The following is a 27,025-nucleotide window of genomic DNA, read 5'->3' as shown; positions in this document are numbered from 1 at the left end:
TGAGCTTTCCATGTTTAGTTATCTAGTCTGCTTTTGCTAAGCCAGGACTCCAGAGCCGACTTCAGACACAAACCTGCATATTCAAGACTTGCTCAAGTCCCGGAAGCCGGTAGTAAATCCCTGAAAAACAGTCCAGGATATGAGCAGGAAAACGACCCAGGTGCTCAATGAAGTTTTCCATATACTTAACCAGGTGACTCAGAGGTAGCAGACTAAACCAGGACCGGAAGAGAGGCTCGTCTATGCTCAGCAAATGCTGCTTCTCTCTCATAAACTGAAGTAGGGAGCTCCTGCATAAGAGAAATAGGGATGGAGAAAAGAGACGCAGTGAGATCAGTGAGGGAAAATGGAGGAAACCAATGCTGGAGGGACAGAAACAGTCCCGAATTCAAAAATGATTTAAATACTACTTGAGGCCGGGCGTGGTGGCTCACACCTGAATCCCAATACTTGGGAGGCTGACTCGGGAGGATCACTTGAGCCCAGGAGCTTGAAACCAGCCTGGGGAACCTAGTGAGGCCCTGTCTCTACTTTAAAAAATAAAATAAAGGCTATGTGGAAAACAAAAATATTCAGTGAATCAAATGAAAAGTACAGAACAACCTATTGAGAATTAACTTAATGGCCGGGCGTGGTGGCTCACGCCTGAATCCCAGCACTTTGGGAGGCCGAGGCAGGTGGATCAGTTGAGGTTAGAAGTTTGCAACCAGCCTGGCCAACACGGTGAAACTGCCTCTCTACTAAAAATACAAAAATCAGCCAGGCATGATGGCACATGCCTGTAATCCTGTAATCCCAGCTACTCAGGAGGCTGAGGCAGAAGAATCACTTGAGCCCCAGCGGCAGAGATTGCAGTGAGCCGAGATCATGCCACTGCACTCCAGCCTGGGCAACAGAGTGAGACTCTGTCTCAAAAAAAAAAAAGGAAAAAAAAAAGGAGAATTAACTTAATATAGAATTCAGAATACGGAATAAGAACTCACTGCTGGCCATTCTGGGCACGCTCCCATGGGGTAGCCCTGTTCTACAAGGAGCAGTAATATTAAAAAATAGTAATAAAATCAGGCTGGGCGCAGTGGCTCACGTCTGTAATCCCAGCACTTTGGGAGGCCGAGGCAGGCAGATCACCTGAGGTTGGGAGTTCGAGACCAGCCTGACCAACATGGAGAAATCCCGTCTCTACTAAAAATCCTAAATTAGCCGGGCGTGGTGGCGCACACCTGTAATCCCAGCTACTTGGGAGGCTGAGGCAGGAGAATCACTTGAACCTGGGAGGCAGAGGTTGCGGTGAGCCAAGATCGTGCCATTGTACTCCAGCATAGGCAATGAGAGCAAAACTGTCTCAAAAAAAAAAAAAAAAAAAAGAGTTCACTGCTGGGTGCAGTGGCTCATGTCTATAATCCCCACAACTTGGGAGGCCAAAGCAGGAGGATGGATAGCTTGAGGCCAGCAGTTTGAGACCAACCTGGGCAACATAGCAAGATTCCATCTCTGCAAATAAATAAATAAATACATAAAAAGAATTCATTGAGATGGATGAATCTTGACAACATTATGCTCAGTGAAATAAATCAGACACAAAAGGACAAATCCTGTGTGATTCCACTCACGTGAGGTCCCCAGAGAAGTCAAAATCCTAGAGACAGAGAGGAGAACAGTGGTTACCAGGAGGAGGGGGAGTGTGGAGGTCGTGTTTCATGGGGATGGAGTTTCAGCTGGGGAAGCTGAGTTCTGGAGGTGGACGGTGCTGATGGCTGCACGACAGTGTGAATGTGCTTGGTGCCAGGGAACTGTGCCTTGAAAAGGAGTTAACATGGTAAACTGGGGATTATGTATATTTTACAATAAAAGGGATATACCCCAATAATTAAGCCTCTTAATTATTATTTATTTATATTTATTTATTTATTTATTTGTGTTGGAGTCTCACTCTGTTGCCTTGGTTGGAGTGCAGTGGTGTGATCTCGGCTCACTGCAAGCTCTGCCTACCAGGCTCACGCCATTCTCCTGCCTCAGCCTCCCCAGTAGCTGGGACTACAGGCGCCTGCCACCACGCCTGGCTCATTTTTTGTATTTTTAGTAGAGATGGGGTTTCACCGTGTTAGCCAGGCTTGTCTCGATCTCCTGACCTTGTGATCCACCCGCCTCGGCCTCCCAAAGTGCTGGGATTACAGGTGTGAGCCACTGCACCCAGCCAAGCCTCTTAATTATTATTAACGAGTGTCCAGGATCAAACAGCCCAAGCAGGCTCAGCGAAGGCCCTTAAATAATGCTGATTCTGGAACACAGTACTGGAGACCCAAAATGTTGACAATGGAAAAGAAATAAAGCAAGGTTCCCCAGAAGTAACAGAAGTTATGAAAAACATATCCATAAAGGTTCACTGCATACTAAAGGCCACTTTTACCTGAACGATCGGATCTTTAGGAACAATGCTACTGCAGACTTTTCAAGATATTTAAAGATAAGTACATAAAAATAGCAATAATAATAAAAGGTACTCTATATTTCTACTATATCTAGCCTTTCTAGGTAAATATGGACCATCCATGGGTCTGACTATATTGACTGTTTTCTCTCTTGATCATCTAGTGGCCTCTTCTGTTATCAGGGGCTGAGTTAATAGTTTAGATGAAGTACAGCTTTGTTGTAGCTTTAATTAGAATTGGTTCCCAACGGCTGGCCAGGCACAGTGGGTGGCTCACACCTGTATCCCAGCACTTTGGAAGGCTGAGGCGGGCAGATCACTTGAGGCCAGGAGTTCAAGACCAGCCTGGCCAACATGGCAAAACCCATCTCCACTAAAAATACAAAAATTAGCCACATGTGATGTGTGATGACATGCACCTGTAGTCCCAGCTACTTGGGAGGCTGAGGCACAAGAATCACTTGAACCTGGGAGGCGAAGGTTGCAGTGACCAGAGATCGCGCCACTGCACTCCAGCCTGGGCGACAGAACAGGACTGTCTCAAAAAAAAAAAAAAAAAAAAAAGAAAAGAAAAGAAAAAAGAAAAGGAGTAGAATTGCTTTCCAAAGGCTTTTACGTCTTCTAAAGGCAAGACCGTAACACTGCCTTTAGCAGAAGTTGGGATCCAGGGGCGCAGAGCAACTGCCTCATTTTTTCTGCTGTCCACAGTCTTTGGCATTCGGCAGGCTCTGAGCATCATGCTTTATGAGGGGGCGTCTCTTTCAGTTCTCCAGCCCCTTTCCCAACTGGATGGTCACTGTCTTGTTCTCACTGCAAGGCCCAGAGTGCTGCAGTCATTACCTCTGTTCTCCTACCCTACCTTCAGACCTTAGCAGATTCTGTGGCCTGAGCCTCCAGGCTAGGGGAAGGAGGAATTTCCAGAGCTCTCTCATCAATAGGACTTACTGATGTATTAACTGCCTGCCTCTCCAGCTAGAATGCAAGCTCCACGAGGCCAGGAGCAGCTGTCTGTTTTGAGCAGTGCTGTACACCCTGTGCCTTGAGTAGTACTTCCTGGCACAAGGAAGGTGCTCTTCAAGTATTCATCCAGTGAATGAATGAATACATTCTAGCACATTAATAAGAGAAAGACCATTTCAAGGCCAAAATAAATTAATCTATTTTGCTTAGAAGGGTTAATCTGTGGTCATTATGACCGTTCTATTAAATAACCCAGTATTCAGTATTTCAGAGAGATTATACTTAAAGAGAAAGTTTGTGGTTACCTGTCAAGAACCTGAAAATAAAGATGCTTTTATTTCAACTTCTAGGGAATCTGGACTTCTACCACTGCAGCCTTGACCTCCCTGGCTCAAGCGATCCTCTCATGTAAGCCTCCCAAGTAGCTAGGACTGCAGGTATACCCCACCATGCCTAACTATTTTTTTTGTTTGTTTTTTTGTAGAAACTGGGTTTTACTATGTGCCCAGACTGGTCTTGAACTCCTGGCCTCAAGCAATCCTCCTGCCTGGGCCTCCCAAAGTACTGGGATTATAGGCATGAGCCACCAAGCCCAGCTGCTTTTATTATTTTTAAACTGACACATAATAATTGTACATATTTATGGGGAACAGTGTTATATTTCTATATATGTATACAATACATAATGTATACAAATGCATACAGAGAATACATTTTATGCACTGTATATACATATAAATATGTCTACAATGTATACTATGTACAAAGTATACAGTCTGTAATCTGTACAAATATATGGATACAACATATATGCATACAATCTATAATGTGTACAAATCAGGGTAATTAGCATATCTATCTCAAACATTTATTTCTTTGTGTTGGAAACATTCAAACTCCACTTTTCTAGCTATTTGAAAAACATAATAAATTGTAAATTACAGTCGTTCCATACTGCTCTAGGACCCTAGAACTTACTCGTCCTATCTAGCCATACTTTTGTACCCACTAGCCAACCTTTGGCTAGCCCTCTCCCCATCCTTCCTCGCCTCTCGTAACTACTATTCTACTCTCTCCTTCTAGAAGATCAACTCTTTTCACATCCACGTATGAGTGGGAACATGCAGTATTTCTCTTTCTGCGCCTGGCTTATTTCACTTAACGTAATCTCCTCCAAGCTCATCCATGTTGCTGCGAAAGACAGAATTTCATTCTTTTTGGTGGCCAAATAGTATTCTACTATGTATATAGACAACACTTTCTTCATCCACTCATCTGCGGGTGGACACTCAGGATGATTCCATATTATGGCTATTGAGTGTTACGATAAATATAGGAGTGCAGCTATCTCTTCAACATACTGATTTCCTTTACTTTGGATATATCCCCAGCAGTACGATTGCTGGATCATACAGTAGTTCTATTTTTAGTTTCTTCAGGAACTACTGTTCTCCATAGTGGCAGTACTAATTTACATTCCTACACTGTATGAGAGTTTCTCTTTCCCACATCCTCACTGGCATTTATTTTTTGTCTTTTTGATCACAGCTATTCTAACTTGGGTAAGACCATATCTCATTGCGGTTTTGATTTGCATTTCCCTAATTAATGATGCTGATCATTTTTTCATATGCCTGTTGGTTATTTGTGTGTCTTCTTTTTAGATGACTACTCAACTCATTTGTCCATTTTTAGATCTGATTTTTTCTGTTCACTTGTTTGAGTTCCTTAAATCCCCCTATCCAACGTGTAGATGACAAATATTTTCTCCCATTCCGTGGACTGTCTCTTCACTCTGTTGATAGTTTCCTTTGCTGCACAGAAGCTTTTTGATTTGATGTAATCCCATTTATCTCACTTTACTTTTGTCGCCTGTGCTTTTAAGGACTTCTCCATAATTTTTCTCCAATCTTTGCCCAGACCTAGGCAATACCATTCTAGACATAGGAATGGGCAAAGATTTCACGACAAAAATACCAAAAGCAATCACAAGAAAGGCAAAAATTGACAAATAAGAACTAATTAAACTGAGGAGCTTTTGCACAGCAAAAGAAACTATCAACAGAGTAAACAGATGACCCACAGAATGGGAGAAAATTTTTGCAAAATATGCATCTGACAAAGGTGTAATATCCAGCATCTATAAGGAACATACACAAATTTACAAGGAAAAAAAAAACAAGCAACCTCATTAAAAAGTGGGCAAAGGACATGAACAGACACTTTTCACAAGAAGACATACATGTGGCTAACAAGCATATGAAAAAAAGCTCAACATCACTCATCATTAGAGAAATGCAAATCAAAATCACAATGAGGCCGGGCATGGTGGCTCACACATGCAATCGCAGCACTTTGGGAGGCCAAGGTGGGTGGATCACTTGAGGTCTGGGGTTTGAGACCAGCCTGGCCAACATGGTGAAACCCCATCTCTACTAAAAATACAAAAATTAGCCAGGCATGGTGGGATGCCTGTGGTCCCAGCTACCCAGAAGACTGAGGCAGGACAATCACTCGAACCTGGGAGGCAGAGGTTACAGTGAGCTGAGATTATGCCACTGCAATCCAGCCTGGGTGATAAAGCGAAACTCCATCTCAAACAAAACAAAACAAAAACCACAATGAGGCCAGGCGTGGTGGCTCATGCCTGTAATCCTAGAACTTTGGGAGGCCGAGGCAGGTGGATCACTTGAGGTCAGGAGTTGAAGAACAGCCTGGCCAACATGGTGCAACCCTGTCTCTACTAAAAAGACAAAAATTAGCCACATGTGGTGGCGCACACCACCAATCCCAGCAGAATCGCTTGTGCCGAGGAGGCAGAGGCTGCAGTGAGCTGAGATCACACCACTGCACTCCAGCCTGGGTGACAGAGCCAGACTCTGTCTCTTAAAAAAAAAAATACCGTGAGATACCATCTTAACACCAGTCAGAATGGCTGCTATTAAAAGGTAAAAAAATAACAGACGCTGGTGAGGTTGTGGAGAAAAAGGAATGCTTATGCACTGTTGGTGGGAGTGTAAATTAGTTCAACCATTACGGAAGACAGTGTGGCAATTCCACAAATACCATTCACCGCAGCAATCCCATTACTGAGTATATACCAAAAACAATATAAATCGTTCTATTAGAAAGAAACATGCCCATGTATGTTCATTGCAGCACAATTCACAGTAGCAAAGACATGGAATCAAACTAAATGCCCATCAACAGTAGACTGGATAAAGAAAATGTGGTACATACACACCATGGAATACTATGCAGCCATAAAAAAGAATGAAATCATGTCCTTTGCAGGAACATGGATGGAGCTGGAGGCCATTATCCTTAGCAAATTAACTCAGGAACAGAGAACCAAATACCACATGTTCTCACTTGTAAGTGGGAGCTAAATGATGAGAGCACAGGGACACACAGAGGGAACAACAGACACTGGGGCTTATCGGAGGGTGGAGGATGGGGAGAGGGAGAGGATCAGGAAAAATAGCTAATGGGTACTAGGCTTAATATTTGGATGATGAAATAATCTGTACAAAAGAACTCCATAACACAAGTTTATCTATATAACAAACCTGCACATGTACTCCTGAACTTAGAAGTTAAAAATAAATAAATAAATAAATAAATAAACTTTCTCTGGTAATATTTTCTTGTGATAAAGGAGAGGTCATTATATTTGAATCAGAGATCAGGATTATATATACTGCCAATATTCCTCTCCTTTAAGCCAGCATTATTGTAAAGGTATAAATGGTTTAGAGTTCACAATGCCTTTGACCTAGCAGTTCCACTTGTAGGAATCTATCTCAATGAAGTCACTGGACAGAGAAAGCTAAGGATGCTTATGAAAGCACGCTGAAAAAAACGAAACTGCACAACCAACCAAATGTCCTGTAACAGAGAACTGGCTCAATACAAGGCTGGCACTCTCTCTGGCTGGAACGCTAAGCAGTCATTATCTTAACAACATAGACAGGTATTTGCTGATGGAAAAAATGGTTCACAAAATACTGTTAAGAGGAAAAATCAGGTTGTAAACCAGAATAAATAACACATCATTTGTTGTTGTTCTTTTAAGTACATAAAACACCCACGAATCCATATTTGGACAAAACCACAAAGAGGTATGCCACCGTGCTAACAACGGCTGCCTGTGAGGTTACAAGTTGTTTCTGTATTCTTGATAGTTTTTTGTTTGTTTGTTTGTTTTAGACAGAGTCTCGCTCTGTCGCCCAAGCTACAGTGCAGTAGCACGATCCCAGCTCACTGCAACCTCCACCTCCCGGGTTCTAGTGATTCTCCTACCTCAGCCTCCAGAGTAGCTGGGATTACAAGCACATGCCACCACACCTGGCTAATTTTTTTTTTTTTTTTTTTTTTGGTATTTTTCGTACAGACGGGTTTTCACCATGTTGGCCAGGCTGGTCTCGAACTCCTGACCTCAGGTGATCCACCCGTCTCAGCCTCCCAAAGTGCTGGGATTACAGGCGTGAGCCACTGTGCACAGCCTATTCTTGATAGTTTTGATGTCTTAAAATGTTAAAAGAGCGTGTGTTAGTTCTGTCATTAGAATCAGGAATGGAGTCACTGCAGAGCCCACCGGGACTCCAGGTGCACAATGTAGGAGTCAGTCTTCCCAGATTCATGTAGATAAGCACAACTCTACGACTTACGTATCTAGCATTTGTTCCCGGAACGGTGAGAAGGAGAGTCCCTCCAGAGCGGCCCAGGTGTCCTCAGGCTGTCTCCAGGCATCCTTGTGCCGCGGGGCCAGCTCCATACAGCAGTGCAGGACAGGCAGGGTGCCCAGCCAGGCGTACGTCCTTGTGTCCATGCATCTTTGGCACAGGTTCACCAGGTAGAGCCGCCAGCTGGAAGGGAATAAAGATCCCGCAGTGAGCTGAGCTGGCCAGGGAGTCATCTCCCTGGGAGTCTGGAGTCCCAACAGGAAGCAAGCACCATGCACACAGAGCAAGAGGAGCACCGCGCGTGGCTGAGCAGAGTTTAACTCACGCAGGAGACAGGGCTTCCCTCAGCCCCCAGCCTAGGGCGTCAGCTCCTTTGCAGGCCCTTGCCGAATCCCCACAACAAACTCCCAGGACAGGGGAGGGATCTCAGAAGCAGGGGTCCTGGCTAAGTAGTCAACGCAGGGTCCTGACTGACAGAGCTGGGGTTTGAACCCAGGCCATCTGGCAACAGTACATCTAAATATAAAGCAACTTGTAAAATTTATTTTCATCGTTTAGAGACAGAGTCTCACTCTGTCATCAAGGCAGCGTGGTGGTGCGATTATTATAACCTCGAACTCTTGGGCTCAAGGGATCCTCCTGCCTCAGCCTCTCAAGTGCTGGAATTACAGGTGCACCACCACACCCAGCAAGCTACATTTTTTTTTTTTTTTTGAGACGGAGTCTCACTCTGTTGCCCAGGCTGGAGTGCAGTGGCACGATCTTGGCTCACTGCAAGCTCTGCTTCTCGGGTTCACGCCATTCTCCTGCCTCAGCCTCCCAAGCAGCTGGGACTACAGGTGCCCGCCACCATGCCCGGCTAGTTTTTTGTATTTTTTGTAGAGACAGGGTTTCACCGTGTTGGCTGGCTCTATTTTTTATTTTAATTTTTGTTTCCCAGACTGATCCTGAACTCCTGGCTCAAGCAATCCCTCCTGCCTCAGCCTCCCAAAGCACTGGGATTACAGGTGTGAGCCATAACGCCCGGCCAAAACAACTTTTTTTTTTTTTGAGATGAAGTCTCACTGTGTCGCCCAGGCTGGAGTGCAGTGGCACAATCTCGGCTCACTGCAAACTCCGCCTCCTGGGTTCACGTGATTCTCCTGCCTCAGCCTCCTGAGTAGCTGGGATTACAGGCATGCACCACCACGCCCGGCTAAATTTTGTATTTTTAGTAGAGACAGTGTTTCACCATGTTGGTCAGGCTGGTCTCGAACTCCTGACCTTGTGATCCGCCTGCCTCGACCTCCCAAAGTGCTGGGATTACAGGCGTGAGCCACCGTGCCCGGCCCCAAAACAACTTTTTAAACGTAAGGGTTGAGCCTATAAACAATACATGGTGAATCTCCTACAGTCAAAAGATATTAATGATTCCTCATACTTTAAGCACCGGCACTAACTCTGTACATCGCCTTGGCCTCCACTCCTCCTCTTTGTCAAAATGTGCAGCGTTTATTTGGTTGTTTTCTATTTGTAAAACCAGGCCAGGCACAGTGGCTCATGTCTATAATCCCAGCACTTTGGGAGGTCGAGGCAGGCGGATCACAAGGTCAGGAGCTCAAGACCACCGTGGCAACATGGCGAAACCCCGTCTCTACAATAAATACAAAAATTAGCTGGAAGTGGTGGTGTGCATCTGCAGTCCCAGCTACTCAGGAGGCTGAGGTGGGAGAACCACCTGAGTCTGTGAGGCTGAAGCTGCAGTGAGCTGATTGCTCCACTGCACTCCAGACTGGGGGAACAGAGTAAGACACTGTCTCAAAACAACAAATAAATAAATGTGTAAAACTGAGAGGCAGATGTCGTGATAAGACATGCTGGTCAGGAAAGGCTACCTAATGTCATTCTCAAGTTCAAATCAACACACGCAGAGAGAATGCAGAGCTCAGTGGGGTCTGAGCAGGTACCAAGTCAAAGGCCATCGCCTTCTCACCACTGAACATTTCAGGCCCAGGACAGTCACACTGTGTTTCCTGAACTAGACACGGCACAGGCAGGGGCATGGGGAGAACATTCACGCTGCTTCTGCAGATGTCCTTGAGGGGATGAGTTCAGGCTGGCATCACGCCACAACCTCCTAAACACGCGCACACAGAGGCTGCTCATGATACCACACGAAGCTTCAAAAAGCAGGGTATTCAGACCCAGCACGGTGGCTCATGCCTACAATCCTAGCACTTTGGGAGGCCGAGGTGGGTGGATCACTTGAGGTCAGGAGTTCGAAACCAGCCTGGCCAAAATGGTGACAACCCTTCTCTACTAAAAATACAAAAATTAGCCGTGTGTGGTAGTGTGCACCTGTAGTCCCTGCTACTAAGGAGGCTGAAGCAGGAGAACTGCCTAAACCTGGGAGGCGGAGGCTGCAGTGAGCCAAGATTGCGCCACAGTACTCCAGCCTGGGCCACAGAGTGAGACGCCGTCTGGGGGGGTAAAAAAAGGCAGGGAATTCAACAGAGGACAGAATATAATAAAAATAAGACAGATGCTAGGAAAAACTACTGACATGACCACAGTGAGTGGTAAAATCACGGGTGGTTTTATTTCTTGCCTGTGTGCTTTCAGTCACTCTAGTCAAGCACTTATTTTTGCAATCAGAGAAAATCATTATAATAGCTATAAAAAACATTTTGACAAAAAATAATAATACCTCTGAGGTATCCCAAGGATGTGGCTTAGGTCATGGTGAAACTCATCTGGTGAGCTGGCATCTGAGATTAGGAGGTGACACAACCAGTCCAGGCTGCCTTCTAATAAAAGCTCAATTTTTTCCACTACAAAAAGGACAATCAGGCCTATTTTCAGTTTACTCCTCACTGGGCAGTCCATAGGCAAAGAGTCCGTGCTTTTTCCGTACAGCAATGATACCACGTGCTTTTTCAGATGTTGCCACAGGTATCTCTTCACCTGATGGTGCGAGAAGAGGAAGATGCGTGAACCATGGACTTGAATTCACCGGCAGTGTCCAGAGCTGCCCCAGCACCACAGCCAGGGCAGCAGACCCCATCCGTGCCCCACCACCACACCTGCGAGAGCCACGGGAGGGGCTGCGGTGCAGCCAAGACCCTGGCATGAGGGCTCAGGCAGGGCCCTTGAGGCTCATCAGGGCTCAGCTTCAGCTCAGAAACAGCTCCAGGCCAGCCTGAAACCCGCCCAGGCTGCACCGCAGCGTGGGTAAACGTGCAGTGACAGAGGGTGCCCCGTTCCTTCCACTCTCCCTCCAAGGCCAGGGGAGGACTCAGGACTGGTGCTGGGGTGGGGCTCAGATTACAACCAGTAAAAGGAGGAAAATGGGGAGGGCAGAGAAATCCCAAGAGACAGTGGTAGGAGAAAAGGCTGGAAAGTTCTACACATTCCCATTTGCAACCTGGCCCACAGAGTCAAGGGGTCATCCGGCCACTAGCAGGTCAGGTGTGGCTCCTGCCCAGCAGGTAGAGCAGCTGGTGGCAAGCCTGATACCTCTTTCTCCCTGTACTGCAAATCGGTCCACAGCTGTGCCTGTCCTTCATAAATCATAGGCTGTTGCAGGACAAAGCAAAACTGCTCGAACTGGGTGAAGAAGCTGTTCAGGTTCATGGTGTCCCAGGTCTGCAGGATGCTGAAGGTGCTGTCCAGCATGAGCACAGCGGCAATCTGCTTCCCCTTCACCAGGTCCTTCCTCGGCCCGTCTATGATGTGGCTCATGACTTTCTGGAGTCTCCCATGAGGCTTCATATAAACTATGTCATAGTACTGATGCCAGTCTAAGAGGGACAGAAGGAACAAGAGCCTACCTAAGACCATCAAAACCCTGGAGACCTAGACGCTAGCCTGGAAGGCTGATCACGACTGGTACAGATATGGAGTAAATGGGGCAGAGGAAGGGAGGAAGGGAAAAGCAAAAACCCACACACTGACGACAGCCAGACTCCTCCAACTGACTTCTCATCTGAGGCCAGCCCCGTGCAAACAGACATCCTAGGCATCCCACGGTAATGAGTGGAAAGCCCAGGGTCATGGGATGCAGCGGGCCTGAGACTTGCAACGGATCTCTAATTATGTAGCTCAGCAAACTTGATCAACAACTTCCTTAAACATCATCACAAGGAGGTGGAACGTGTCATACAGAAACCGCATCCCCCCACTAGCAAGTGAGCACTGTCCTGGTCAATCACTGAGTTGGTTTCCTCTGTACTAGGAACGGGACACAGCCCCTGGAGGAAGGTGCAGGCTGCCCAGCTGGCACAGATGGCCCTTGGCATGGTGGCTGACATAGGGCAAGGGCTGAATTCGTGACTGTTCTTAGGCTCCATTGCAAACGATATGAGTGCAGACCTCATTGCAGAAAACCCAGTGAGGGCGACTGTAAAATAATTAGAAAACCCAAGATGTCAATGACACGGTCAGAGGCCACGTGAAGACCTACAAACAGAAGTAAAAATCAGGCAGAAATGGGAAGCGCCCGGACAGGCCTCCTCAGCCCCCTGCCATGCTTTCGACCCACAGTTGTCTAGACTGGCAGGCCCGCCCACCCCAGCTCTGCACCCTGGGCCCAGCAGGGCCTGCAACTGTTTAGTTCTCAACTCGGTCATCACCACCTTGTGGAAGCTTCTGCCGACCTCCAGGTCAAATCCCCTACCACATGTTTTTTTTTTAGACTGAGTCTCCCTCTGTCGCCCAGGCTGGAGTGCAGTGGCACGATCTCGGCTCACTGCAAGCTCCGCCTCCCGGGTTCACGCCATTCTCCTGCCTCAGCCTCCCGAGTAGCTGGGACTACAGGCGCCCACTGCCAAGACGCCCGGCCAATTTTTTTGTATTTTTAGTAGAGACGGGGTTTCACCGTGTTAGCCAGGATGGTCTCGATCTCCTGACCTCGTGATCCGCCCGCCTCGGCCTCCCAAAATGCTGGGATTACAGGCGTGAGCCACCGCGCCCAGCCACCACGTGCCCTTTTAACCGAGCCATCAATGCCATGGCATTTATCAGAGCAGAAATTCCATATTTATATATATGGAATTCCATATTTAAATGTATTTATATATGGAATTACTGGACTAATGCCTATTCTCTCAAAGCTTAAGTTCTCAGAGTACACTCTCTAGCTAGTAAAAATCAGGTTTGGCTGGGCACGGTGGCTCGCGTCTTAATCCCAGCACTTTGGGAGGCCAAGATGGGCGGATTGCTTGAGCCCAGGAGTTCGAGACCAGACTGGGCAACATAGCAAGACCAGTCTCTCCAAAAAAAATGTATGAAAAATTTGCCAGACATGGTGGCACACGCCTGTAGGCCCAGCTACTTGGGGGGCTGAGAGGGAGGATCAGCTGAGCCCTGGTGGTTGAGGCTGTAGTGAGCCGAGATTGTGCCACTGCACTCCAGCTTGGGTGACAGAGCGAGATCTTGTCTCAGAAAAAAAATATATATATATGTTTACAAAAACGAAAAAATATATACTCTATAAAGTTCTTAGGACTTCTGTCTTTGTCCAAGGTGGAGGCACAGGGACTAAATTTACATTCTTCCCTATCTGCCTAAAACAACACATGAACAACATAAACAGTAAAACAACTGTTTCCAAGACACCGGACACCAGGGGGCAGGGAGGCCCTGGTTGCCAAGGGAAAGCAACAACCAGTTGACCCCAGCTCACTTCCTTGAGTTTCAGGGTCACTGTGCAGGGAGGGGGAGCGAGGGGAAGCCCAGGACCCCCCAGGTGAGGAGGCGGCACTGGGAGTCCAGGTGATCAACACAGTCAAGTCTTGATCTCTGTCTGTCAAGTTTGCAGACAGAGAACCCAGGTGGGGGACCCCCGAGAGAGGCATGAAGGGGCGCAGAGGGCTCTGCGAGAAGGGAAGCGCCCGCGTCTATCGACAGATGGGCAGAGGGGCTGATGTGCTGAGGATGACAGCCAGCAGGAGCCTGCAGACGGGGCTCTGGATGTCATCTCCAGTCAACCATCTGAAAATCTCTAGAGAAGGGACAAGTCCCAGTGGCCTCCTGGTCACTGCACTTGTCCCTGACCCAGCTCCCAGGCCTTTGCTGCCCCTCTGTTCCCAGCCGCAGCCCTTCTTCTGGCTTCGTTTTCTCTCCTTTCCCTTAATTAAAAATCCTTTCCAGCTGGGCACAGTGGCTTACACCTGTAATCCCAACACTTTGGGAGGTGGAGGAGGGCAGATCACCTGAGGTCAAGGTCCAACATGGTGAAACCCTGTCTCTCTAAAAATACAAAAGTTAGCTGGGGGTGGTGACAGGCTCCTGTAATCCCAGCTACTCGGGAGGCTGAGGCAGGAGAACTGCTTGACCCCGGGAGGCGGAGGTTGCAGTGAGCCGAGATCGCACCACTGTACTCCAGCCTGAGCGACAGACTCTGTCTCAGAAAACAAACAAACAAAAAGTCCTTTCCATGTTTCCTCCTGCAAGTGAGTAGGTAAGTCACACTGAGCTCAAAGGAGAAGCCAACACATCTTTAACCAACCAGAGACACAACCCAGAGTCAGTGTCACTGAACCTGGAGGCTGGGGCGGGGTCAATGCAGAGCAAAGAGGACCTCACTGCCCAGGCAAAGTCTGTGCTCTCCAGAGAGACGCGTCCAGTACCGCGGGATTGGCACCTGCACTCCGGAGGGGTGAGCAGACAGCCTGCTGCCACGACTTACCTCCTGAGCCCAGAAGTGAAGATTTTATGAACAGACAGCGGTTGACGTACTCGCCCTTCTTCTGCTGGTGCTTGTAAATGAACTCATACTCAAAAGATTCCCCATTATAAATGACGTACTTGTAAGGAATGTATTTATCTAGGTGCTTCTTGGAAATGCAGACAATGCCTTCAACAAGAACGCGGTCATGACCCAAGTCTCTGTGAATGAACAGGATACGGTTGGCTATCCAAAATTCCTACCCCGGAAATTTTAGTTATTCTCAAACGTAGCATGGAGTGCAAAGCTATAAGTTGATATGGCAAGGCTGGGTTCAGTGGCCCACGCCTGAAATCCCAACACCATGGGAGGCTGAGGCGGGAGGACTTCTTGAGTCCAGGAGGTCAAGGCTGCATTGACTTGTGATCCCACCACTGCACTCCAGCCTGGGTGACAGAGCAAGACTCCGTCTCAGATAAACAAAGCTGGGCATGATGGCCCAGGAGATTGAGGCTGCAGTGAGTCATGATTGCACTCCAGCCTAGGCAACAGAGCAAGATCCCCTCTCTAAGAAGAAAAAAAAAATTATAAGAAAGAATACTTTTAAAAAGAAAAAGGTCCATGATGGAATATGACACCAAAATGCATGGCCAGGAAGAGCTGTCTGAAATATTCATCTTCCAGAACCCGAAGAATGTCGTCAACTCACTAGATAAAAATTATTTAAAGGCTGGGCGCAGTGGCTCACGCCTGTAATCCCAGCACTTTGGGAGGCCTAGGCGGGCGGATCCCCTGAGGTCAGGAGTTTGAGACTAGCCTAGCCAGCATTTAGTAGAAACTCCGTCTCTACTAAAAATACAAAAATTAGCCAGGCGTGGTGGTACACACCTGTAGTCCCAGCTACTTGGGAGCTGAGGCATGAGAATCGCTTGAACCCAGGAGGCGGAGGCTGCAGTGAGCTGAGATGGTGCCACCACACTCCAGCCTGGGTGACACAGCAAGACTCCGTCTCAAAAAAAAAAACAAATTTTTTTAAAAATACGTGTCACAGGCTGGGCATCCTATGCCTTCCCTGAGGGATTCCTCCCAAGCCTACAGACACGCTCACCTGGTGTAGTGCAGCTCACAGACATTGCTGTCCCATTTTGACCCCCCAAATTCTTCTCCTCCTCTGATGACGACTTTATGGAGGTCAGGAATGAATGGGAAATGAAGAGAGATGATGGCGTGGAAGAACACGGTGACTCCTCCGCCCGGGCTCAGCATGCTGGTGGAAAACCAAAACAGAAATCTGATTCCCGTGAGATCTGTCCACCTGCCATGTGCATGCACACACGTGCATGCAGGCGCACGCGCATGCACACATGCATTCGCACAGACGCACATGCACACACGTGCACACTCGCACACATGCACAAGCACACGTACCCGCACACACGTGCACGCACACACACACGTGCGCACACACGTGAACGCACACATACATGCACACAGGCACACACCCACATGCACACACACAGGCACATGGTCCTTGTGTTCGTAATGCACATTATCACACCCTAGCAAACATGCAAGCACGTCCACGTCTGACACACTAACCCCCATGGAGGCCTCTCTTCGCTGCCTCCAAAATGGAGGAAGAGGTGGCCACTCCCTGCCCACCTCTGAAGTGCTGGGGACAGTGGCGGGAGGCACCAGCAGGTGTCTGGGCCAGAACAGCCCCTCTCCTGAGTTGCCAAAGGCCCACGCTGGCTCCAGGACCCCAGGGGCTATTAGGAAACAAGAAACTGGCACAGGTGCCCACCCCCGTCCACCTCCTAAGTGGTCCCCTTTTCCCCCAAAGTTAAACTTGCCAAAACAGCTGACTAGAAGGGCAGCCTGGATATCCCCTGAGAGTTGTGCAGGGAGAGGGTGTGCCGGGCTCTCAGGCAGGGTCTCCTTTGCTCCCCTGCGGGGGCATCCCTACCTTGCCTTCACTTCCTGGACATCTGCTTCCTGGTTTTTTTGCTCCTTCTCGTTTTTCACAGCAGCTGCACTTCTGTTCTTCCCCTCTGGCTTCTTGAGGTCTTCAGGCTCCCCTCGCTCATTTTTACCAACTTTTTCTTCAGCAGCAGCCATCTCGTCCTTGGTCTTGGTCTCAGCTTCCTGGAACAAGGAACCAAACCCTGACCTTCAAGGCTGGCCTCCACATTTTCTTTTTTTTTTTTTTTTTCTGAGACAGAGTCTCGCTCTTATTACCAAGGCTGGAGTGCAGTACTGCGATCTCAGCTCACTGCAACCTCCGCCTCCCAGGCTCAAGCAATTCTCCTGCGACAGCCTCCCGAGTAGCTGGGATTACAGGCACATGCCACCACAGCCGGCTAATTTTTGTATTTTTAGTAGAGACGGGGTTTCACCATGTTGGCCACGCTGGTCTTGAACTCCTGAACTCAGGTGATGCACCCGCCTGGGCCTCTCAAAGTGCTGGGATTATAGGTGTGAGCTACCGCGCCCGGCCCAGCCTCCACATTGACCCCTACAGGGGATGCTTCTTACAGCGGCCAGAGTGTTCACGACCCTTCCCCGCTCGGGACCTTCCAGTGCCGCTGGGGCCACTAATCACAGCCTCCAGAGGCGCCGTTCTCCAGCCTCATTGGTGGCCTCTCCTCCCCCAACTCCTCCTGGGGGCACTGGCGTCCCTGCCGCTCTGGGAACAGGCCTACCCCACACTACCCCAGGGCCTCTGCACATGACCTTCCCAGACACCTCTGGGGACCATCCCTCACCACCTCCTTAGAGAGGCCTCGCCCAGCCACTCGGGCTGTGGGGGCCATGGTACCTCGGGGCCCAGCTGGGTGCCCTCTCTCCCTCCCTCCCTCCACGCTCTTCTCACCGCTGAAGTCGGTTTCCTGACTCTCTCTCCGCTGGAATGTGAGCACCCCGAAGGCCAGAGCTTTGTCTGAATCATGGCTATATCCCCAGCACTTAAATATTCGCTAAATAATTAAGTGAAAGAGGCGCAGCCGCAGGCAGGAGAGGGCCTCCTGGAGCGGGCAGGCAGGAAGGAGACGCACCTGGCAGTGTGTTTTGGAAGCAGGAGTGGTTGCTGGCGGCTGTTTCATTCTCTGGGTCTTCTCTTTCATTTCCTTCCCGGCCCCTTTAACTGCATTGGCTGGCTCAGCTGCAGCATCAACTGCCTGAAAGACCCCAAACACCAGAGCCAAGGTGACAAAATGGGCCAGGGTGACTCCGACTCAATGGTTCAAGGGGCAGCATCTGCCACAAGCCGAGGGACAGGGTGGGCCGGTGGAGGGGCAGCCCTCCGACTCCCACCCAGGGAGCAGGGCCCAGAGGACGCCCCTCCCCCCGGCAGGGAAGCAACGCCAGCACCTTGCAGCAGAGCCCAGGTGCCGAGGGCTCAGTGCCACTCCCGGGCCATCTCTCCTGGATGACTCACCGTAGAGGCTGAGGCCCCTGCCTGTTGCTCGGTGGTCTGCAGTTCTGTCCTGGGCTCAGAGCTGCCTCCTTTTGACTCAGGCAACAGGAGCTCCTGGGCAGCATCTTCAGTCCTAGAATGGCCTTCACCAGCAGAGGTAGGGGGACCGGTCCCCTCCTGGGACAGGCCTCTGCCCCCAGAGGGGATGGAAGCGTCCTGGTCCTCCCCTTCCGTGTGGTCCTGGGATTGGGGGCTGCTCTGAGCCTCACTTCCTGTGGCCACTCCTGCCTCTCCCAAAGCCTGGGCCTGCAGGGGGCTGTCGCCAACCTCGGTGGGCGCGGAGAGGCCGTCACCCTCCAGTGGCGTGGTGGCTGTGCCCGGGGGCTGGCTCGGCTGGCCAGTGGGGCCACTCTGCTGGGCTTGGCTGTGGGGCAGGGCTGTGTCCTGAGGCCACGGGTTTGAAAGCAAAGTCAGGTGACAGGGGCTGGCAGGAGACAGGGGCAAGGAAGCCAGCTCTGAGGAAGCGGACTTGTTCCCCTTCTTTTTCTTCTTCCTTTTCTTCTTTTTGCTCTAAACAGAAAGAGAGACACTCACTTTATCTCTTAGATTTACTCTACTCTAGCCCGTGTTTCCCTCCAACTTTCTCTTCCATTCCTCAACTACATCAAGCTTGGCTCGACCAAAGTACCTAACATCTGTTAAATCTGCAATTTCCTGGAAAGAATGAAATTAAGAAACAAAAGTGGGGGGTGGGCAGGGTCGGGGCAAGTGGCCTTGAAGCGCTCGCCACACTCAGCACGGTCACGGCCAGGCTGAGACCCTCACACGGGCTCACTGCTTATTGGACATCCACTGAGATGGATTTTTATTTATTTATTTATTTATTTATTTGAGACAAGGTCTCCCTCTGTCGCCCAGGCTGGAGTGCAGTGGTGCAAACACGGCTCACTGTAGCCTTGACCTCCTGGGCTCAAGTGATCCTCCCCCATCAACCTCTTGAGTAGCTGAGACTATAGGTGAGCATCACTACGCCCAGCTAATTTTTTGTTTGTTTGTTTTTTGTAGAAACGGGGTTTCACCATGTTGCCCAAGCTGGTTTTGAATTCTCAGGCTCAAGCAATCTGCCCATCTCGGCCTCCCAAGGTCCTGGGATTATAGGTGCGAACCACCGTTCCCAGCTGGTTTTAAAAAATGCTCTGTAGAGGCAGAGTCTCACCATGTTGCTCAGGCTGGTCTCCAACACCTAGGCTCAGGCAATCCTCCCATCTTGGCCTCCCAAAGTATGGGATTACACGCGTGAGCCACCGTGCCTGGCCTGGTTTTGAACATTAGAAAGCACACACAGGCTTTCCGCGTTTTATGCACCTCTATAAAAATATTTCGTACATAAAATTTGAAATGAGACTAAAAAATGAGTAGCAGCTCCCACCGCACCCTCAGCAGGCACAGCCAGGCTCAAAGGCACATCCAGGTTCAGGTGTACGGTCCCCATTTTGGAACCAGGACTGCGGCTGGTGGGAGGAGGCTGCCAGGACCCTGGGACCCCACAGGCATCTCCCAGGGGGCAGTACTCAGGGGTGCGTGTGGATCAGGTCAGTAGAGGAAAGTGACTTGTAGATCCCCTGAAACCTGGTGGTGTGTGATGAGGGCCCCAAACTGCCAGGCAGCAGGTGTGAACCTGTGCCCACTCCACGCCCCCCACCTCCTGCACCCACATACCCGGGAAGACCTGCACACACTGAGGTGCAGCCCAGGGGCTAATCCACCCTCTCCTCAGCAACTGGTAACGAGGGGATGAGGAAGCACCACAGGATCTCATCACTGCCACTTCAGGAGCCCCTCGGCTGACGGTCGGCCCCTGTGTGGCCCCAGGAGGAGGCTGCGTTCCCACCCACCCAGGGCATGACGAGGCCGCAACTGGACAGGGCTGCACCCCAGGGCTTCCAGGAGGCCAGGCCGACACTGCAAGCCCTTCTCTATCACACATGGCCGCACTTCCTGCCAGAACCAGGGCCAGAAATTCCGATTTTCTCCTCCTTTTTAAATTCAGAGGAAACCCATGCTCAGTGTACACAAAGCACAGGAGGCGCCCCCACCCCCCGACCCTCCGACCCATAACATCTCCCCAGGCCACAGCTTGGCTCCAGCCTCCCGCTCGGCCTGCGTCCGACACCAACCCCAGGCCACCAACCCACCACACCGCTGAGAGCACCTGGTCCCATTCCAGGGAGCAAGCACCACCGCTGAAATGGCACACTTGGTGCGTTTGGGTGCGGACAGAGGAGACTCACTCCCAGCGCAGGCTGACTCTAAAACAGGGCCTCACTGAGATCTGGCCACTGCACTCCAGCCTGGGCGACAGAGTGAGACTCCATCTCAAAAATAAAAAAATAGGTCGGGTGCGGTGGCTCAGGCCTGTAATCCTAGCACTTTGGGAGGCCGAGGCAGGCGGATCACTGGAGGTCAGGAGTTTGCCACCAGCCTGGCCAACATGGTGAGATCCCCCCCATCTCTACTAAAAACACAAAAAATTAGCTGGGCGTGGTGGCGGGCACCTGCAATCCCAGCTACTTGGGAGGCTGAAGCAGGAGAATCGCTTGAACCGGGAGGCGGAGGCTGCGGTCAGCCGATATTACGCAACTGCACTCCAGCCTGAGCAACAGAGCAAGACTCCATCTCAAAAAAAAAAAAAAAAAGCAACTGCAGAAGCAGCTGCAGAAGAAGAGTCTGGGGCTGGGGCCCAGCACTGTAGAGTGGCGTCATCAGGACAGGTGTCAGCCTCTGAATGACAGGCTGGTCAGCTGCCGGGGGACCTGCTGAGAGGGGGAAGCAAGAGGCCGTCAAGAAACAGGCAGGTGCTGCACAACCCTTCACTGCAGGCACCCATCATCCTCAGTGTGCTGAGGAGACCTGGCAGGTGGGGTCCCAGCCCTGAAGACAGCCTCCCCTCCCCTCGGAGAGGTGATGACGCCATCCCTGCCCGGCCAGCTGCCTGGTACCTCCGGGGCTGCCATGCAGTGGCGTCTGGGCTGGGTTTAGAGGGCCTGCCTGAGTTCCCATCCAGCTCAACCCATGCTGCAATGGCTGGGCAACCCCAGGTGGGTCACTGAGCCACCGTGGGCCTCAGTTTCCCCATCTTTAAAGTGGAGACAGCAGATGTGTCCACATCAGAGCATCACTGAGGGTGATCAAATGGGACAAAGCACACGGAGAGTTGTAGGACACTGCCTGGCACACGCAAGGCCCCCATCAGTGATGCTGTGGTCACGGTCACTGTCCACACACAGCAGGTGTTTGTGGCCACCTGGTGACAGCGCTGGATGGCCCATCCTGGGGAATGGTCCCTTGGCTCTCCCTGTTCTTGGCTGCATGGTTTGAGTAACATCAGCTTTCCTCTAGCCCCAGGGGCAGCTCTTGTGCGTGGGCTGGTGTCAACCACTGATGTCTATCATCCTGGCCATAGGGACCCACTGGGGGATTGGCCTGTGAGCCAATCAGAGCCAATGAGATTTGAGGAAGCGCTTCCTCTCTCCAGAGGAATCAATCAACAGAGGAGGCGCTGTCTTGTCCCCTGAAGGACAGAGTAGCAGGTGGATCACAGGGGAAGCCATTGTGTGGCACGAGGGAGTAACGGGAAACAGCTGATGAGAGGCTCAGTGGGGGAGCCACGTTCCGTCCGGAAGGCAGAGTAGACAGGGCCGGAGACACCTGCACCAAGCCTCACCTACAGGCTCGGGGCTCATCAGGTGTGTCCATAATAAACTCCCTCAATGGGATTAGAAAGGTGGAGCTGGGCTTTCCATTATTTGCAATTCAAAGGCTTTTTTTTTTTTTCTTTTTTTGAGATGGAGTCTCACTCTGTCACCCAGGCTGGAGTGCAGTGGCACAATCTCAGCTCACTGCAACCTCTGTTTCCTGGGTTCATGCCATTCTCCTGCCTCAGCCTCCTGAGTAGCTGGGATTACAGGCACATGCCACCACGCCCAGCTATTTTTGTTTTGTTTTTGTTTTTGTTTTTTTTGAGACGAAGTTTCACTCTTGTTGCCCAGGCTAGAGTGCAATGGCATGATCTGAGCCCATTGCAACCTCCGCCTCCCCGGTTCAGGTGATTATCCTGCCTCAGCCTCCCAAGTAGCTGGGATTACAGGCACCTGTCATCATGCCCGGCTAATTTTTTTTTTTTTTTTTTTTTTTTGTATTTTTGTACAGATGGGGTTTCACCATGTTGGCCAGGCTGGTCTTGAACTGACCTCAGGTGATCCACCCGCCTCGGCCTCCCAAAGTGCTGGGATTACAGGTGTGAGCCACTGTGCCTGGCCATTACTCAAAGATTTCTAATGGTTAAAATAATCAAACCTCAAATTAAGTTTTTCCCTAATTATGAAAGTTGAAAATAAGCCAAGGTCACGGATGCTCTAGCAGCTTCGATGACATAATCAGGCTCTGGCAGAAATAGACAGAGAATCCTCAGGCTCTGGACCGCCGAGTCACAGCCCGGAACAGGAGGAGCCCACTGAGGCAGGCCCCTGACCACCCCCCACCTCCCACCAGCATGGAAGATGCAGGCCCCCTACCGCTTCTTTCCTTGATGTAGCAAAGGGCTCAGACCTTAGGAACAGCTGCCAGCAGCCCTCCCCAGGGCCTGCCTTGCAGGAGGGGAGTGGCCAGCCAGGAAGAAACAGCAGCAGCAGCACATGGAGGTTGGGCAGAGCCCGGGGAGGCTGGAGGCAGGGGCCAGGCCTGGCCTCACTCCCTCTGCCCACAACACGGGGCTGTGGAAAGACTGCAGTAAACGCAGACGCAACTGCAGGAGAGACCCTTGGAGGGACCGTGATCCAGTTCCTGGAAGTCCACTGCCCTCAAGCCGCCATCCCAGAACCTCTTTTCAATAGAAACAAAACCAACCATCTGACATCATCACACCTGCAGGGCTGACGCCTCGGAGCAGCAGCCCCAGGCTCACCCCCTCAGCTCTTCCCGTGTGAACTGCCACCTGGCCCTGAATTAGGGACCACTTACTTCTCGGTGAGGACTGGCCGAGTGCCCTGGTAGGCGCCCTGTGCTGCCAGTGCCTCCTGCTGTCTGCTTTTCCATTGAACAGTTTCATAGTCTTCTTTGACCCAGAATCTCGAACTACATAACCATAGTGGTATTTATAATTTTACGGGGGGTGAGGCTTAGAAGTATTTACATAATTTTATAAATATCCCCCTATATTTTCTAGAGCTTTTAGGATGCTGTTTTACATTAAAATATTGAATCAGGCCAGGCGTGGTGGCTCACACCTGTAATCCCAGCACTTTGAGAGAACGAGGCGGGCGGATCACCTGAGGTCAGGAGTTCGAGACCAGCCTGGCCAACATGGGGAAACCCCATCTCTACTAAAAATACAAAAATTAGCCAGGCATGGTGGCACACACCTATAATCCCAGCTACTCTAGAGGCTGAGGCAGGAGAAATCACTTGAACCTGGGAGGCAGAGGTTGCAGTGAGCCAAGATTGCACCACTGCACTCCAGCCTGGGAGACAGAGCAACACTCTGCCTCGAAAAATAATAATAATAGGCCGAGCGCGGTGGCTCACGCCTGTAATCCCAGCACTTTGGGAGACCGAGGCGGGTGGATCACGAGGTCAGGAGATCCAGACCATCCTGGCTAACATGGTGAAACCCCGTCTCTACAAAAATACAAAAAAAATTAGCTGGGCGTGGTGGCGGGTGCCTGTAGTCCCAGCTACTCGGGAGGCTGAGGCAGGAGAATGGCGTGAACCTGGGAGGCGGAGCTTGCAGTGAGCCGAGATTGTGCCACTGTGCTCCGGCCTGGGCGACAGAGTGAGACTCCATCTCAAAAAATAATAATAATAACAATAATAAATAAAAAATAAAAATAAAATATTGAATCAAGCTGGTATACAGTCGGCCCTCTGCAGCCACAGATTCAGCCAACCACAGACAGAAAATACTGGGGAAGAAAACAGAAAATAACGAGACAACAATAACAAAGAACACAAAGGGAAACACCGTACCGTGTAGCAACTGTTCATACAGCATCTATGTCATACAGATGCCTGTGGTAAGGAATCTAGAGATGAATTAAAGTGCATGGTGTTGGGGGCCGGCCTCAGTGGCTCAGGCCTGTTATCCCAATACTTTGGGAGGTCCAGGCAGGCGGATCCCTTGAGGTCAGGAGTTTGAAACCAGCCTAGCCAACATGGCAAAAACCCCGTCTCTACTAAAAATACAAAAATTAGCCAGGTGTGGTGGCAGGCGCCTATAGTCCCAGCTGCTCGGGAGGCTGAGGCAGGGGACTCGCTTGAACCCAGGAGGCGGAGGTTGCAGGGAGCCAAGATCACGCCATTGCACTCCAGCCTGGGCAAAAGAGAGAGAATCCGTCTCAAAAAATAAAAAATAAATAAAAAATTAAGTGCACAGGCGGATGCTGTGGGTTATGTACCAAGGCCATGCCGTTTCATATCTGGGACTGGGCATCCTCGGATTTTGGTGTCCTCCGCGGTCCTGGAACCGACCCCCTGTGGGCAACAAGGGACCACTGTGTGTTTCAGTGTGAGTATGAGATGGGTGTGAGTGGGACTTGTGTGTGTTGGGGGTGTGTGTGAGTGGTGTGAGTTGGCTGTGTGTGTTGGGGGTGTGTGTGAGTCGTGTGAGTGGGCTGTGTGTGTGTTGGGTGTGTGTGAGTGGGGTGAGAGGGGTGTGTGTGTGTTGGGTGTGTGTGAGTGGGGTGAGTGGGGTGTATGTGTTGGGGTGTGTGTGTGTATTGAGGGTGTGTAAGTGGTGTGATTGGGGTGTGTGTGTATTGGGGGTGTGTAAGTGGTGTGATTGGGGTGTGTGTGTTGGGTGTGTGTGAGTGGCATGTGTGGGGTGTGTGTGTGTTGGGGTGTGCGTGTGTGTTGGGGTGTGTGAGTGGTGTGAGTAGGGTGTGTGTTGGAAGGAGAGTGGTGTGAGTGGGTTGTGTGTGTTGGGTGTGTGTGAGTGGGGTGAGTGGGGGGTGTGTTGGGGGGTGTGTGAGTGGTGTTGAGCAGGGTATTGTGTGTTGGGTGTGAGTGGGATGAGTGGAGTGTGTGTGTGTTGGTGGTTTGTGTGTTGGGGTGTGTGTGTGTTGGGTGGTGTGTTAGGTGTGTGAGTGGGGTGAGTGGGGTGTGTGTGTGTTGGGGCTGTATGAGTGGTGTGAGTGGGGTGTTTGTCTTGGGGGTGTGTGAGTGGGGTATGTGTGTGGGGTGTGTGAGTGGGGTGTGTGTGTGGGGTGTGAGTGGTGTAAGTGGGGGGTGTGTGTGGGGTATGTGAGTGGGGTGTGTGGGGTGTGTGAGTGGTGTATGTGTGGGTGTGTGAGTGATGTGAGTGGGGTATGTGTGGGTTGGGTGTGTGTGTTGGGTGTGTGAGTGGTGTGAGTGGGGTGTGTGTGTGTTGGGGGTGTGTGAGTGGTGTGAATGGGGTGTGTGTTGGGGGGTGTGAGTGGGGTGTGTTGGGTGTGTGTGAGTGGGGTGTTTATCTTGGGTGTGTGAGTGGTGTGAGTGGGGTATGTGTGTGTGTTGGGGTGTGTGTGTGAGTGGGGTATGTGTGTTGGGGTGTGTGAGTGGTGTGAGTCAGATGTGTGTGTGTTGGGGGTGAGTGGGGTGTGTGTGAGTGGGGTGAGTGGGGTGTATGTTGGGGGTGAGTGGTGTGAGTGGGATGTGTGTGTGTTGGGGTGTGTGTGTGAGTGGGGTGTATGTGTGTGTTGGGGTGTGTGTGAGTGGGGTATGTGTGTGTGAGTGGTGTGGGATTTGTATGTGTTGGGGGTGAGTGGGGTGTGTGTGTGTGTTGGGTGTGTGTGAGTGGGGTGAGTGGGATATGTATGTTGGGGGGTGTGTGAGTGGTGTGTGTGTTGGGGTGAGTGGGGTGTGTGTGTGTTGGGTGTGAGTGGGGTGAGTGGGGTGTGTGTGTTGGCAGTGTGTGAGTAGTGTGAGTGGGGCGTTTGTCTTGGGGGGTGTGAGTGGTATGAGTGGGGTGTGTGTGTGTTGGGGTGTGTGAGTGGGGTGTGTGTATGTTGGGTGTGTGAGTGTTGTGAGTGGGGTGTATGTTGCAGGGTGTGTGAGTGGTGTGAATGGGGTGTTTGTCTTGGGGGTGTGAGTGGTGTTTGTGGGGTGTGTGTGTGTTGAGGTGTGAGTGGGGTGTGTGGGGGGGGTGTGTGAGTGGTGTGAGTGGGGTATGTGTGTGTGGAGGGTATGTGTGGGGGGGAGTGTGAGTGGTGTGAGTGGGCTGTGTGTGTTGAGGTGTGTGTGAGTGGTGTGAGTGGGGTATGTGGGGCGGGGTGTGAGTGGCGTGAGTGGGATGTGTGTGTAGGGGGTGTGTGAGTGGTGTGAGTGGGGTATGTGTGTGTGGAAGGTATGTGTGTGGGGGTGTGAGTGGTGTGAGTGGGGTGTGGGGGTGTGTGTGAGTGGCGTGAGTGGGATGTGTGTGTAGGGGGTGTGTGAGTGGTGTGAGTGGGGTATGTGTGTGTGGAGGGTATGTGTGTGGGGGTGTGTGTGAGTGGTGTGAGTGGGGTGTGGGGGTGTGTGTGAGTGGTGTGAGTGGGGTATGTGTGAGTGGGGTATGTGTGGCGGGGGGTGTGTGTGACTGGGGTGAGTGGAGTGTGTGTGTTTTACCCAAATGCTGAGCCCATGGTCCAGACGCCCCACTTTCCACACCCGTGTGTACACCCTGACCAACACGCTCCGGTCCGCATATGCAGTGCCCTAACTCCAGCTCACATCTCATGCTCCGTGCGCATCCCCAGGTCGTGCCTCTGTTACTCCGTGGGAATGTTTCCACCCATGTACGTTGACAGCTTTACTATAAATCTCCCATCCATTTCTCCTCCTCACATCTGTTAAGTATGCTCACCAATTTATAGTTTAAA

General features: G+C 50.7%; 1 protein-coding gene across 7 annotated transcripts in view; it reads right to left on the bottom strand.

Annotated features, from left to right (window-relative positions):
- Window positions 1-27,025, bottom strand: part of RNF213 (ring finger protein 213) — a 135,631-nt gene that overhangs the window by 88,121 nt on the left and 20,485 nt on the right. For all 7 annotated transcript variants that reach the window (XR_010153149.1, XR_010153150.1, XR_010153151.1 and 4 more), the window contains 9 exons: window positions 18,156-18,704; window positions 17,773-17,895; window positions 16,686-16,864; window positions 15,828-15,986; window positions 14,741-14,940; window positions 11,569-11,852; window positions 10,760-11,016; window positions 8,059-8,256; window positions 74-290 (listed from right to left, as the gene is read on the bottom strand). Coding sequence is in view for 4 of the 7 variants with exons in the window: in XM_016933090.4 (XP_016788579.3) it covers window positions 74-290; window positions 8,059-8,256; window positions 10,760-11,016; window positions 11,569-11,852; window positions 14,741-14,940; window positions 15,828-15,986; window positions 16,686-16,864; window positions 17,773-17,895; window positions 18,156-18,704 (2,166 nt within the window). In the remaining 3 variants the exon portion in view is untranslated. The remainder of the gene's footprint in view (window positions 1-73; window positions 291-8,058; window positions 8,257-10,759; window positions 11,017-11,568; window positions 11,853-14,740; window positions 14,941-15,827; window positions 15,987-16,685; window positions 16,865-17,772; window positions 17,896-18,155; window positions 18,705-27,025) is intronic.

This window comes from Pan troglodytes, chromosome 19 (genome assembly GCF_028858775.2).
Source record: "Pan troglodytes isolate AG18354 chromosome 19, NHGRI_mPanTro3-v2.0_pri, whole genome shotgun sequence".
NCBI classification, from domain to species: domain Eukaryota; kingdom Metazoa; phylum Chordata; class Mammalia; order Primates; family Hominidae; genus Pan; species Pan troglodytes.
The sequence above is the reverse complement of the archived record's forward strand: the minus strand, read 5'-3'. Positions and strand labels throughout refer to the sequence as shown.